General features: G+C 40.5%; 2 protein-coding genes across 11 annotated transcripts in view; one reads left to right on the forward strand and one right to left on the reverse strand.

Annotated features, from left to right (window-relative positions):
* L3MBTL3 (L3MBTL histone methyl-lysine binding protein 3) overlaps nucleotides 1–5,401 on the forward strand; it is a 126,467-nt gene extending 121,066 nt beyond the window's left edge. For all 9 annotated transcript variants that reach the window (XM_023254347.2, XM_023254343.2, XM_023254344.2 and 6 more), the window contains one exon: nucleotides 4,501–5,401. In XM_023254347.2, coding sequence (XP_023110115.2) covers nucleotides 4,501–4,644 — 144 coding nt within the window. In that variant the 3' untranslated portion in view covers nucleotides 4,645–5,401. The remainder of the gene's footprint in view (nucleotides 1–4,500) is intronic.
* Nucleotides 5,402–8,768: 3,367 nt separating this feature from the next.
* The window catches only part of SAMD3 (sterile alpha motif domain containing 3), a 55,638-nt gene continuing 49,675 nt past the window's right edge, over nucleotides 8,769–14,731 (reverse strand). For both annotated transcript variants that reach the window (XM_045058032.1, XM_023254349.2), the window contains 4 exons: nucleotides 14,012–14,212; nucleotides 10,293–10,464; nucleotides 9,482–9,564; nucleotides 8,769–9,254 (listed from right to left, as the gene is read on the reverse strand). In XM_045058032.1, the coding sequence (XP_044913967.1) occupies nucleotides 8,970–9,254; nucleotides 9,482–9,564; nucleotides 10,293–10,464; nucleotides 14,012–14,212 (741 nt within the window). In that variant the 3' untranslated portion in view covers nucleotides 8,769–8,969. The remainder of the gene's footprint in view (nucleotides 9,255–9,481; nucleotides 9,565–10,292; nucleotides 10,465–14,011; nucleotides 14,213–14,731) is intronic.

Below are 14,731 nucleotides of genomic sequence, written 5' to 3' on the forward strand. Positions count from 1 at the left end.
CATTAAAACAAAAAAGAAATTGGCTTTAACTACCGTGCATGTAATGCTATTTGAGTATAGCAGACTCTGTTCTCACTAGAGCCCTTTAAAAATAAGCCCCTAGCCTGTCAGCGCCTCCAAGCAGAGCAGTCTGTTTTCACTCTCATCTTGGCTACCAGAAGGTCGAAAGAAGACCCAAGTAATCTCAGAAGGTTTTTCTATAGTTACAAGTATATATGCCTTCTTTGCCTCTGTGTAGCCTCAGCTGCTAAGAATAGCATACTTTCAATTAAGAGCCTTGCAAGATAAGCCTGGGTGGCTGAGCCGGTTAAGCGTCCGACTTCGGCTCAGGTCATGATCTCAAGGTCCGTGAGTTCGAGCCCCACGTCGTGCTCTGTGCTGACAGCTCGGAACCTGGAGCCTGCTCCAGATTCTGTGACTCCCTCTCTCTCTGCCCCTCCCCTGCTCATGCTGTCTCTGTCTCTCTCTCAAAAGTAAATAAACATTAAAAAAAAAAAAAAAGCCTGGCAAGAGTATCAAGACAGCTAAGGATCCAGGCATCGTCAGCATCATTACACTGTTAGTATTGTTTTGCTTTAGACAGAAGCCTGCTAAAGTATACGAGGATCTGATTTTCAGCATCCTTTTTTTCTGATTTATGTTCTTGTTTCAGGAATGTTTCATCTTCTTTCTAGTTGGTCTTTAATTGATAGTTGTTCAGATTTTGAGTTTCTTTCCTTAACTCCTAAATTCTAAGTGTCTTCACGGATCACACTCAGTTAATTTTCAGTCCCTGAACAGATTTAGACACCTGCAGGGAGCTGTTGTTCTCTCTGTGGGGAAAAAAAAAAAAAAAAAAAAAAAAGTCATGTAGTTGTTACCTGAGATAATGATAAAACATTTTTTTAAATAAGTTTATAGTACATCTATATTAGAACTGTTTTTCGTTCTGTTGATATCTAGACAATCCATATGGATTTGCTGTTATTTAGTTTCAGTAAGATTCAAGTTCAAATATGTTCTTTCTTTGAATATGCTTTCATGGCGTAGAAAAATGTATTCAAAGAAAGAACATATTTGAACTTGAACTTGAATCTTACTGAAACTAAATAACAGAGCAACAGTGTTCTCAAAGCCAGATCCTCTTTGTGAGGAGCGAGACAGTGATTGTTTGCATAGTCCTTCATTCCTCTATTTATTCATCCTATAAATTCCTGTGAAATTCATGTCTCACAAGGTCAGCAGGTGTTGGTTTTAAGGCCTAGAAGTAAACCATAAAACAAATCTAACTAAACCCTGGTAAGTCATCTCTAAGAGGCAAAGTACAGGTGTTAGGACGGGCTATGATTTGAACCATGCTTGACGTCACTTTCTCTTACACATTCTGCATCTACTCTGTTGAAAATCCTATTGGGCGTATTTTGGAAACATACAGGGATTCTGGCTGTGTCTCTGCCTTCATCACTGCCACTATGCTCTGAGCCCCTATCCTCACTCACCTGGATCAACACTGTAACGTCCTAACCAGTCTCCCTGCTTCTAATTTTGCTCTTCTACAGTCTGTTCCCAGCCTACCCAGAATGATCCTGCTCAAAATAAGTCAAATCATGTCACCCTTCCATTCGTAGCCTTCCAGTAAATAAAGCAGAATAAAAGCACAAATCCTCACAAGGGCCTGCCGTGACCTCTAGAGAGGCGAGAACCTCCTGACCTCGGCTTGCTCCGTCCTTGGCTTACCCTGTTTGTTGCACACACTGACCTTCTTGCCATTCTTCGTATTGTCCAGGCGCCTTCTGTGTCTGCCCTGCCTGGGATGCTGTTCCTCCAGACGTTCACATGCCGTGCTCCCTCTGCTCAGATGCCACCTTCTCAGTCATCCATCCTTGCCCCTGCTGCGCAGCCACCTCCCCACCCAGAGGTTTTCTTCATAGCACTGATCACCTTTTAGAATTTATTACTGTCAGCTCGTTACTAATTAACTTGCTTACCTATCATACTTTTTGATTACAGTCTCTCTTCCACTACTAGACCATAAACTTCACAGGGAGTTTTGGTTTACTCATTTGCTTGGTTTTGCTTATGTATCTCTTTTATTCTTTGCTGTATGCGCAGGCCCAAGAAGAGTGTCTGGAATGTGATGGGTGTTTAATAAGTGTGTGTTGAGTGAGCACGTTCATACCTTTACCCTCTGAGAAAGACACGCACACAGCATGTCACTGTGATTCGCAGAGTTAAAACATGGGGAGCAGAACCAGGAGTGCTGGAAAGAGTAATGAAATGGAAGGCCAGAATCCTGAGTTCCAAACCCTCCTTCAGAGTTTTGGGCCGTTAGCGAGATACTTAATCTCTAATCTCTGGAGTTAGAGCAGTTTATATACATCACAAAGGCAAACAGAAGCAAACCCAGTATTACACTGTGGTGATCACTGTGCTTAGAAAGTGCTTTCTCAAATTTAGTTTACTTCCTTCCAAATGAGGCTTGTCCATATGGTCACACGTTGGAGCAGCCTGTGTGAAATATACTGGCTGGCACCCGCCTCAAGCTGACTTTTTCTTTCCAGTGTAACCTTAAAAATAATCTACCAAAACTTCACCTTCTCACCCCACTCCTAGCTTTCAGGTTCCAGCCTTGCCATTCTCTAAATGTTTCTTTTCATCAGTCATCTGTCATGTTAAACTCTTATATAATCTCAAGAGACTCAGTAGGGCCCGAGGTTATAATAAATAATTCCATCTTTGCAATGAGCTCCTTGGGAACCGGTGTGTTAGTTGACCTTTTCATTAATGACTTAGAAGACTTCGATCAGACCGTTTATGCTACTAAGGTCTGCCTTGGTTGAGTGAAGTGTTAATAGATCTGCCTCTCTGCTTGGCCTTGCTTGACCCGAGAACTGTCAGAGCACAAGCAAATGAGACCAGAGCAAATGCTCCCCAAGAAGCAACAGAACATTTCTCTTATCTGCCACTGAACTTGTCTTCATTCGGAAATTTACGTGGGAGTGCCTTTCCTTCTAGGGTATGACAGACACTAAGATGCTTCCTTGCTGAAAATTGGGAAACTTCTTCCAAACAATCATTGCTTAAAGTTGCATAAGATGACCCTGGTACTGGTTAAAAGGATTTACAGGTTTGCTTTGTTATTAGAGGAAAGAGGAAAATCTTAAACAGCAGCTTAATTGTTTCAGCCTTTATTTAGTAAACTGTCTACAGAATTTAGAATGGTATGAGTTTGCTGAGGCTGCCATAACAAAGAACCACAAACCAGCAGTTTAAACAAGAGAAATGTATTGTCTCCCAGTTGTGGAGGCTGGAGGTCTGAAGAAGGCAAGAAGGCAAGGTTGTCAGCAGGATAGCTTCCTTCTGAGGTCAGAGGAAAACCTCTGTTCCAGGCCGCCCTCCTTGACTTGGAGATGCTGTTAAACCTTTTCCTCACAGTGTCTTCCCTCTATACGTGTCTGCCTCTGGCTCCAGATGTCCTCTTTTTTTTAAGGACTTCCATCATCTTGGATCACCCTACTCCAGTATGATCTCATCTTAACCGATTGCACCTGCAGTGACCCTGTTTCCAAATAAGGTCACATTCTGAGCTTCTTAGGGCCCTGTTAGGACTTCAGCAGGTGAATTTGGGACAGACACCATCAACCCAAAACAGTACATTGCTGTCAAGGTTTGTGATGTACTCTGAGGCAGAGAGCAAAAGTGTTTTACTTTTCTTTCACTTGTGGTGTAAAACGGAAAAACCGAAAGAGAAATGAATGATTGTTTTTGAAGGTGGTAGAATGTCCCCAGACCTGAAAATTTTTACAAAAAAGACTATTCTTTTGTTCTGTCCACTAAACCAGAAGTTTAGTTCTGGTAGAAGCACAGAAGTTTAGTCTTGGAAGAGAACCAGGGGGAGGAGGGATGTTTCTTGTGGTCACCCAGTCTACAGCTCTCCACACCACGTTCATCACCTTCATTTCCTGTGTCTCCATCTACACTGTTGATTGCCCTTGTTAGTAACTCCTTTTTTTTCTGCATACAAAGAATGGTTGTAGCCACTCTAAAAATGAATGTTATCACTGTTTTTTTTTTTTCCTTCACTGGGGAAAGCTAATAAAAAAAAATGTTAGCACACAGCTGACATGTTTGCCTGAATTCCTTTGTTTATATCCACAAACATTTGTGTGCTTAACTCGCATTTAAAATCTACCATAATGGGAACTGGATCTAAGTCACCCCAGATTTATCCAAATTCTTATGGACTCATTGCCTAAGTCAGAGCAATCCCGGGAAAATACGGGCACCTTCCATTTTCCTGTGGGCTGATTTTTCAGAGGACCGAGTTTTATGTTTGCTTCCAGTCCACATTGCTTCCAGTTTGGTTATTGTAGATAAGAAAGGTTCATCAACCAGGAAGTGTTTGCACACATGAACTCTTGTCTGCTCCGCAGAGGACAGCTGGTAACTTAACTTTGGATATTTGCCACAACACTACATCTGATCGATTCATAATCTTTTTGTCTGTTCCTCCCCTTTTAGCAAATTGATGGAGAAGCCTTTCTGCTCATGACCCAAACAGACATTGTTAAAATTATGAGCATTAAGTTGGGACCTGCTCTCAAAATTTTCAATTCTATCCTGATGTTCAAAGCTGCAGAGAAGAACTCTCACAATGAACTTTGAAGATGGTGAATTTTGAATACCATCAGCTTTCTGCTTTAAAGCTCATGTTTTATTCAAAGCACAAGGACAGTTATAACTCCTAAGCGAGAAGTCTCCAAAACTCAAAAGAGCAACGCTATCAGATTATTTATATTCCTCAAGAGACAATATATATGAATCCTTATGAAAGTGCTTCAGCTTTTAACCAGGTACTGTCTAAGAGCACTCATCCTTTGGTTCTGTTCACTGAGCTAAATTTATCTTTGTAAATCTTTTTGAGGCTGGGGGAGGGGTGGGAGGGAAAGGGAACTTCATTAATTATTTATGGTAAAGGGGGGGTCAGGATAAGAACTTTTGGCATTTTGTAAACATTGTTGAGTCCTCTTTCATGTACACGGTTTCTTTTTCAGTACTTTCAGAAACCTTTTTATATAATCCAACTTCAACTTAAACCAAATTAGTCAAGACCTGGCCAAGTTTAGCCAGTGGGACTGTTACCTGTATTGTTAATTCTGTGCCATATTTTGAACTGCAACATTATGCTAAGTATAACTTTGCAAGTCATGATATTGCCTAACTGCTTGTCATAATCTGTTGGGGCTGAATAGATGTAAAAAATTACTTTTCTCTAAATCAGTGTTTTTACTTTTGCACGCATTATGAAATGTTAAATTACTTTTCACCAGCATCATTACTATAATTACCAAAAACGTGTATATAAATAATGGAATTGAAAAATAAAATATATAAATAAATTAGGTGATGTATTTGAATGGCATCCAGGCTTCTACATTGTGGTGCCCTGTGTATCTACAAGAGTCCAGTGGTATCCAAGGAATATGCAATTATATTGGGGGCGGGGTGGGGGGAGGGGCTTGTTTGTAAGGATCTTGAACTATTTATGAGATGATCTTAAGCTTCTCTCCGATTGTCCATGACGTAACTGTAGTGCTTTTCGGGGGCCGAAGGGCTCATTCTGTTGATGGAAACACTAATCCATAAAGAGCTCTGTCCCAGATCTTCTTCCTCCAGACCCAAAGGTTTTCTTAGAGTTGGCCGAAGAGAGAGTATGTGGATTTTAGTGAAAGGGCGGAGTGTGAGAGAGCAACACCAGTCAGCACAAAGATTGTAAATGCTTACAGATCCAGGAGGGGGTTTCCCAAAGCAGTTATTCAAGAACCTCCGTTTTGGAAAGATTCTCTGTAGAACAGTTCCCCTAAGTTCTGTAAATGTACAGATGCACTTTAAATGAAAGCCCTGGATTATCCATAAACTGCTAGCTGTAGTGTTTCTTTCGTGACACTGCCTTTCCAACACAAAAGGTAAATTATTAGCCTTTGGAGACAATGTCTGCTTCTAGGATTGGCCATTTATTCAAGGGCCAAGGTAAAAGTCGGTAGTCAGTTCATAGCATGCTGTCTGAATTCTGGGGCAAGTTCCACCTCTCTCCTTCCTTGCTCTCATTTTTTCTGATGTGGGACTTCCTGGGACGTCCCCCGCTGGGAGTCTATTAGTGGTCCTTTGCATTTGTCAGCATTCAAAAGGCCATGGTATCTGCAGCCTCCCTTTTATTTCTTTGCATGAATTTGCTACAATAAGTTTTTCGTTGTTTTTTTTTTGTTTTGTTCAGAATTTGTACATTCAAGTTGCACTTGTTATATCTGACACGAATGAAATAAAATCTTAATTGCAGATACTTTTTTTACACATGTATGATTTTTTTTTTTTTTTTAGAAAGCTTGTCTGACACATGAGAGCAGGAACAGTGTCAAAGATTTGGGCATTACAAAGCTATGGGGGATGTATTCGCAGGATTCAAAGTTGTCAAGTTATGTCCCAGATGATGCAAAGAATGACAATAAATAAGTACCTAAGTAAATAAGTAAGTTGTTTGGTTAAGTAGGTTTCACACCTATTGGGGATTTTTTTCTTTCTCATTTAAAGCATGTTTTAACAAAGAGAATTTTAAGTGTTATTTAAAATATTCATTCTAAGCAGCAGGTTTCATATGTTAGAGGCAAGGCTTCTAAGCATCCTTAGGTGGAACAGTGTACCTCAAGTAGGGGAAACCTTTTCACCATTCCTTCCCTGGGATGTAGTCTAAGGTTTCACACAGGAAATAGGACCATGATGACAGGGAGGTCCCTGAAGTGAGAGACACAGGCTTGGGCTAAAGCAAACAAAGGGATAGGGAATGTAGAAATTGATAGGGCCTTCCCATCTAAAGACATTAAAAAATTTCACTGTGTAAACCAAATGAGACCTGTCTGCAGGTTGAAATATGACCACAGGCTGCCATTTTGCAACTTCTAGATTCAGTAGACCCAGGCTCCAAAGAAAATAGGGTTGTGTTAGTGAAGCAATATGAAAATTTACCAAGTGGCAAGGTCATGCTGGGCACTGGGGATCGATGTACCAATGAAACAGACAATAAAGCTTAATGTGGATTTGCCCTCATGGTCAGCTCATGTCTGTCACGTTTAGAGCCAGACCTCACTGCAGTGTTCCTGTGGCTCCACCCCCTACCTGTCTTCCCCAGCCTGTGGAGACAAAGAGAAGTTTTCATTGACCTTTAGCCACAGACACTGTGTGCTCCTAAGGAAAGGAATCTTTAAGAATTTGGTAAATTCATTTGGGAGAGGAAGAATAAGACAGCTTGTGAAACTAAAAAAGGTTGGGGGGGGGGAGGTTTAGGGAAATAAAGTTCGTAAGGAACTAAAGGCACATTCCAGTGAAATGGAATAAGTGGAAGCCATGGAATAGGGATTAGTTTATGTGAAAATGACATCTATCAAATTGGTCCTCTGCCTGTCCAGTCTCATGGAAGCAGTTGGTCAACAGTCATCGTAAAGGGGGGCAGCTGATTGAAATTTCATCTTCTGTCTCACTGACTTAAACATTGTAATAAATAGAACTTATAGAGAAAAAGATATTAGAATAAATATTTGCAGAATAAATGTATTTCCAGAGATGTAGGTCATAAAAATATTTTTTGAATAATTCATACAAACCCCTTCTTAAGCTTTAAAAAAAATAATTTGATGAAGTAACCCCAGAAATGCTCATCACATTGCCAAGTATTAGCACACTTAGATCTCTTCAGTCTCTAAATCAATCTGTTCTGTCAAAACTGATAGGTTATGATGATACTGTGGTGATGATATCAAGGGGCAGGCACCTTGAAATGGTAGTGTTATCATTTTTCCTTATAAAGTACTTGAAAAGAGTACAGCAAGTCTTGCCAGACCTAAGAAGTACTTACTTAGGCACCATCTTTAGGAACAGAACAAATGGAATTATAACATGGGACTCTGGGCTGGATGGATGAGGAACCAGGACCTGGACTTCTGAGACGGGCAGGAGAGCGAGTCCAGAAACTGGTGCCCACGAGGTTCTGGCGGAGAAAGGCCAGGTCCATATTATAGACCCAGACAAACCTGATCGGCAGCCAGGACAGACACCAACACCGGAAGTCAAAGCCAGAGAAAAGGGGAAACTATGAGGAGACCAGAACAGGGCCATCACTACATGTCAAGAGAGGGGAGCAGTGGAAGGCTACACAGGTCACAGGTGATCAGGACCCGTGCCAGTGAGCTCAGCAAGCAGTAAGAAGAGCCCAGGAATGAAGCAGCCTTGGTTCTCAATACACGTGGTCGAAGGAAACCAAAATGCCTGGAGCCAGGCAGGTCAGCAGGGGGAAAGAAGTGGGGAGTATGCGCCCACGGGCCACAAATGTACAGCTCCTGAGCATTAAGTCTTCCAAAGTTGGGCACACTGAGCGAAGGGTAAGATGTCATACCCTAATCTGAAGGACTTGAGTGTATCTGAAACGTAGGGCCTTTCAAAAACTAATGCCCCCTTGAAAGTGTAGCTTGGGGGAGGGGGGCGCCTGGGTGGCTCAGTCGTTGAGCGTCCGACTTCAGCTCGGGTCATGATCTCACAGTCTGTGAGTTCGAGCCCCGCGTCAGGCTCTGTGCTGACAGCTCAGAGCCTGGAGCCTGTTTCAGATTCTGTGTCTCCCTCTCTCTCTGACCCTCCCCCGTTCATGCTCTGTCTCTGTCTCAAGAATAAATAAACGTTAAAAAAAAATTTAAAAAAAAATGTAGCTTGGGCTATGGAATTTCTTAGAACTCGAATCAAAGAAACCACTCTTAAATAGTATTTTATTACAGAATTTCACAAAGAATTTCAAGTGTCTAAGTATATAGAAAGAAGGTACTGAAATTCATTTGCATCCTTTGACACAAGATAATACCTACCTCTACCATAACCCTAGGTCAAAACAATTTTTTGCAAAGTTTTAGGTTTCCCTAGAAATCAATTCTGATGCAATATTTGGCCTCTCATTAGGTAAGTGGGTGTTGAAACGCTATTTCCTTTTCCTTTTCTTTCATAGAAGGAAAATGGGAACTGTGCATGTCAAAAATCAACGTCTCTAGGAAGTTGAGGGTTTGGGACAGTCCTCTTGGACACTCAACTCCAAATACATGGAAGGCAGCTATGAGAGCAGCCAAGGCCGTAACACAGTCATCCACCTTCGTGAGCTTCTCTTTTTCTAAATACAAAGAAAATTCACAGACATCAGTGTTGAAAGGGTTCTTGACTTCTAACACGGGTGTGGACACTTGCACCTGAAAAAAAATAGATAATGGAGTCACCACTCTGTGATATGGAAAATCACTAAGTCATAAAGGTGCCTCAATTTAACCGTGGTGTTACAATAAATGAGCTTGTTGCTGTGCAGCGTATTGGTAAATATGACAAAACCGTACTTCAAAAGGGGCCACCACCCTGCGTTAGAATAAATGATCACATGAAGACATGACCTTTCAAGCCCAATCATTGACATACTACATACCTTCTCATTCACGATGACAAAAAGACTGGGATCATCCCCAAAAACATCTGGTAGGAGCAAACATGTGGCTGTCATCTTCATATCTGCCAAAGTAAACATGCTTAAAGTCCAAGTAAAAATAAGCTTTTGCCAATTATAAGCAAAGCCAGTCTTAAAATGTGGATTTTTTTTTTAATCATTTGCTTCTACAGAGAACAAACCAGTCTTCTTGAACCAGTGTTTCACAAGCATTTAACCAACATCCTTTTCAAATAAACATCTACGTCTCATGTCCCGCTCTCCAGATCATGGCCAGGAGAAGATCAGAGTCCTGTACTCTCTGTCCATCACCCAGGAAGATTTTAGCATGCTTTACCTTGTGATTGTATTATGAAATTAACAGGTTACTGGTTCCCTAAATAGGATTTTACCAAATCAAGTGTACTTTTTTTAAAAAATATTTTTTAATGTTTATTCATTTTTGAGAGAGAAAGAGACAGAGCATGAGTGGGGGAGGGGCAGAGAGAGAGGGAGACATAGAATCCAAAGCAGCCTCCAGGCTCTGAGCTGTCAGCACAGAGTCCGATGCAGGGCTCGAACCCATGGACCGCGAGATCATGACCTGAGCTGAAGTCAGATGCTTAACCGACTGAGCTACCCAGGTGCCCCTCAAGTGTACTTTTAATTCTGTACCTAGGGTCCTCCTATTTGAGAAGTTCTTTTTTCTATCCTGTGTGTTGTTTCACTGAATTACTTATTTCCAAAACAGAGCTTCTCTATCCTGAATTAAACATGTAACTGACTAGATTGCCCCACCCCCAGGTTTACTAACGTTTCAACATGTCTTCATCTGTGTGCTGTTTCAGTTTTTCTTGCAATGCAATATTGATTGGATTGTGCACCACTGAAAAAGAAGTCAGTATATTTTCCGAATAGGATTCCAAAATGTGCCTTGTTTTCTTATAAATATCTGTTCTTGTAAGAAGCTGGAATTCTCTGAACATCTAGAAAAAAGAAGAAAAAGACCACAAGAAAAGCTAATGTACTGACTATAAGGAAGTAAATAACTCCTTAGGATTTTATTGAACTTTGAGTGCTAGTTTAAAATCTATACAAGATATATGAGTAGCTTTAGTGGAGAAATAAAGACGTAATGACAGGAGGAAAAAAGAAAGCAAGGCTGAAGTAAATAGGAAAAGATAAATAATGGATATGGCAAATTTCTATGCCCATAGAATTAAAACTTTGCATGCAGGCTCAACTAAATGAGGGCTCCAACTTTATGCATATTTTGGCTATTCGATCAGCTAAGATTCTAGGGTCTTCTTTCTTTAGGCAGTACCCAACAAGAGGCAAAATAAGAAAACTGTTAGATTTTAGGAAGCAAACCTTCAAAAAATACCTAACCATAGCATTCTAAAGGGAAAGGGAAGAGCTTTAGAAACAAGAGTAAGTGGTGAATAGTAAGTGTAGGAGATCTGACTACAAAGTGACAGCAAAACCAGTTTACCTATATGGAAACCCCTTTACTCAACATCACCTTTTCCTGCCACTGCCTAAGTACTCTCCCTCTGAGAATTCCACCACCGCTGCCACCTCCCTGCTTTTTTTTTTTTTTTGACAGCGTGGCATTATAAGACCATTTATCATCATTCACACTAGTAGGAATTAATGTAATCATCACTCTCCCTAAAACTCTGTAAAGAATAGTTACATACTACCCACAAATGTTCATTTCTTGAACATTTTGGTAGATCATCAGTTGCCCAAAAATTTGGTCCAGAAGTAGTTATCAGAAAACTGGAATGTCCATTAGGCTCTGTTACCAGCCAACCCTCAGTGGACCACTAAGCTAGGATGGTGGGGAACATGGTAAGACCAGCGAATTTCATATCATGTCGTGGAGCATCTCAGCAGAGAAACGGGATATAAATCAAAAAAGAACCAAATTGAAATCAGAACTGAAAATAACATTTACTGAAATGCAAACATCACTGGATAGGGAAATGCATACTGGAAAATGCAAAGAAAAGGTTCATGAACTTGAAGACTGATCAATAGAAATAAGTAAATACATTGAGGGTAATAGGTGTCAGGTTTCTCACTGTTGAAGAGAGTTAGAATGTATGGAAAGAGGGTAGGTTAGAATAAGCCCTGTGGTTTGGGTTGGAATTGAAGGCATAAATGTGAACTCATGGTGTTTAATACTTATGTATAGATACATAAGCAGATGCAGATGTGTGTATGTGTGTGTGTGCACACGCACACATTTTTGCAAAGGTATATATCCTCGCTTTGTTCAGTGAGAAATTTTAGAGCCATAATACCTCTGTAGCAATGAGCAGACCAAGGGCTGAAATCTTAGTGTCTAACTAGCATCCCACTTTCTCTTGAAAGACAGTGTTTTCACAGGAGGAGATTGATGAGTGCAGATGGTGATGAAGGGTCCATGTAAACTCCTTGGTCCAGTGTCCTACACTGGCCACTTCTCTTCGGCCATACCTGTGCCATAAGCTCCCTAAGCTCATAGCACTACACAATGGTAGTATCAGTAGCAACAAGTGGTGGGAATAGTTTGGAGCAGGAGCAGCTGTCTGGCTATAGGGACTGTTCATTAACTGGGTATTTGTAAGTAAGGTTAAGTTTGCTTTTATTTTAGGAAGCACATTAAGGGTTTTACAAATTTTGTAAATCCCAGCTGGCCACACAAGGCTTAGTTTGGGAGGTACTCCCTGAAGAAAGCTAAAATGTTCAACTCTTTTTTTTTTTAATATTTATTTTTGAGCGAGAGAGACAGAGTGCGAGCAGGGGAGGGGCAGAGAGAGAGAGGGAGACGTAGAATCTGAAGCAGTCTCCAGGCTCTGAGCTGTCAGCACAGAGCCCTACACGGGGCTCAAACCCATGAACCATGAGATCATGACCTAAGCTGACGTCAGATGCTTAACCGACTGAGCCCCCCAGGCGCCCCCCGTTCAACTCTTTTGTTTGAAAAAATAGTCAACTTTATTCATTAAGTAGTATAGTCATTACAAAAACCATATCCCAATCCATATTTTGGATATAAAGGGTGAAATGCCTGAAGGGTTGGGAGAAAAAGAGACTTAAGACAAAGCATGAAAGACCATCTCAGGTCTAAAATCCACTGTCCACTCCCCACTCAGACTCACTCTCATCTATCGTTCTTTGAAAGGATGCTGAACCATAGCTTAGGTATTTTAATCACAAACCTGCGCAGGCTGCACTCCAGTGAAGTCCTGTAAGGCTGCAACTCCAGCGTCCACAGCAGCCTTACCAACTGCTATGGACTGAATGTTTATCCCCCACCCCACAAATTCTTATGTTAAACCTAATGCTCAGTGTGATGGTATTAAGAGGTGAAGCCTTTGAGAAGGGCCTGGTTAGGAGGATGCAGCCTTCATGAATGGGATTCCCAACCTTACAAAAGAGACCCCAGAGAGCCAGATTGCCCCTTCAGCCACGTGAAGTTAGAGAAGCTAGAGAATGCCATCCAGGAACCAGAAAGCAGGGTCTCATCAGACACCAAATCTACCAGTGCCTTCATCTTGGATCACCCCACCTGCAGGACAATGGGGAGTAAATTTCTGCTGTTCATAAGCCATCTAGTCTATGGTGTTTTGTTATAGCAACCCAAACAGACCGAGACACCAATCATCCAATTCACACAGCATTCAAAAAAATCAACTTCTCATTTGTATTGCATGGAGACTGTTCTGCTGGGCACTTGGAGAACTTATACGAAGATGTTTAAAATATGCTGCTTACATTTAAGAAGTTTATAGGCTCTCAGTTGGAAATGGTTTTGATTTAAAACAATATGCAGGTTGTCAATCTGGCATACTCTTCTAATAGCCAAAGCCTCCTGGCTATTACTCTGAAATAATACTGGCTAAAATCTTGGGTGAATCTTTCATTATGTACTACAGATAAAATTACACTAAAATTGTAACAGGACCCTTTAATGGGCACCTTAGGTAAACTAAATGGAAGGTTATTGGAGTTACCTATTAAACTTTATGTATTTTAAAACCACTTTATGAAATTATTGGGAATCATAAAGGAAATAGATATTGGGCAAAGCTGCATATTAACAGTTCCTTAGTAAACTTTCTTGATTGTCTAACTGCATGCAAAGGGTGCTATATGTAAGTGATGAATCTCTAAATTTTATTCCTGAAACCATTAAAAAATAAAATACATTAAGATTTTTTAAAAAATAAATAAATACATACATACATACATACATGCAAAGGGAAAATGTTTCACACTGTCAAAGTAGCCCTAAGTAGTGGTCTCCCAGCCTCCACAATATGTGTAATGACAGAGAGATCTTTGAAGCTGAAGGCAGGCAGTGCATGTTCCAGAAATTCTTACCTAGTTGTAATGGTCCTAGTTGTAGCCCGTGGAGCCTTACACACCCTACCAAGATTCACACCCACCATCTTGCTACATAGTTCTGTTACACTCCAAAAGAAAAGAGAAAAATCAATTTGGACATTAAAATCAGAAGGTGTTGTAAGCAAATAAAGATACCTGATAAGGGCACTTTAAGAAAGGAAACATTTTAAGAATGTCCTTCAGAGGTGTTCTGCTGCTAATCAACTTTCTTCTTATTTCCAAAGTCCGGCTCATTCTCTTATCGATTTCTCCCCAGTCCTTTTCTGTCTTCATATATTCTTGCTGGAACCAGTTAATATGTTCATCTGCCTCAGAATCTAAACAAACAGTTTCTTCCTGCAAAATATTTTCAAAATATCAATATGCTCCATTTTTCAAGTGGCAGTTTAACACTTCAGAATTATAGGCTGTTATTGCACACTCTTAATGCACTCCTAAGGTGAGTGTTACCACTTGTGGTTACATGTGGCCTTGAATGTGGTTAACAAGTGGACAATCTTTAACAAATCAGATAGTTCATTACTTATGGGACTACAATCTGTTCTCTTGACAGATCTAAGAGTTAACTTCATTTTCTACATAGCCTTTTCATGGAAACCTAGATTATCCAGAAGGTTCACACTTAACAGGAATTTTTTTTTTATTTCTACTCATATAAATTTTCAGAAGACAAAATATTAAAAGAAAAATAGATTTTAAATTAAGGTTTTGTTGTTGCTGTTTGTATTTTTTGGGTTTTTTTTTTAATTTTTTTTTAACGTTTATTTATTTTTGAGACAGAGAGAAACACAGCATGAACGGGGGAGGGGCAGAGAGAGAGGGAGACACAGAATCGGAAGCAGGCTCCAGGCACTG

This window comes from Felis catus, chromosome B2 (genome assembly GCF_018350175.1).
Source record: "Felis catus isolate Fca126 chromosome B2, F.catus_Fca126_mat1.0, whole genome shotgun sequence".
Classification (NCBI taxonomy): domain Eukaryota; kingdom Metazoa; phylum Chordata; class Mammalia; order Carnivora; family Felidae; genus Felis; species Felis catus.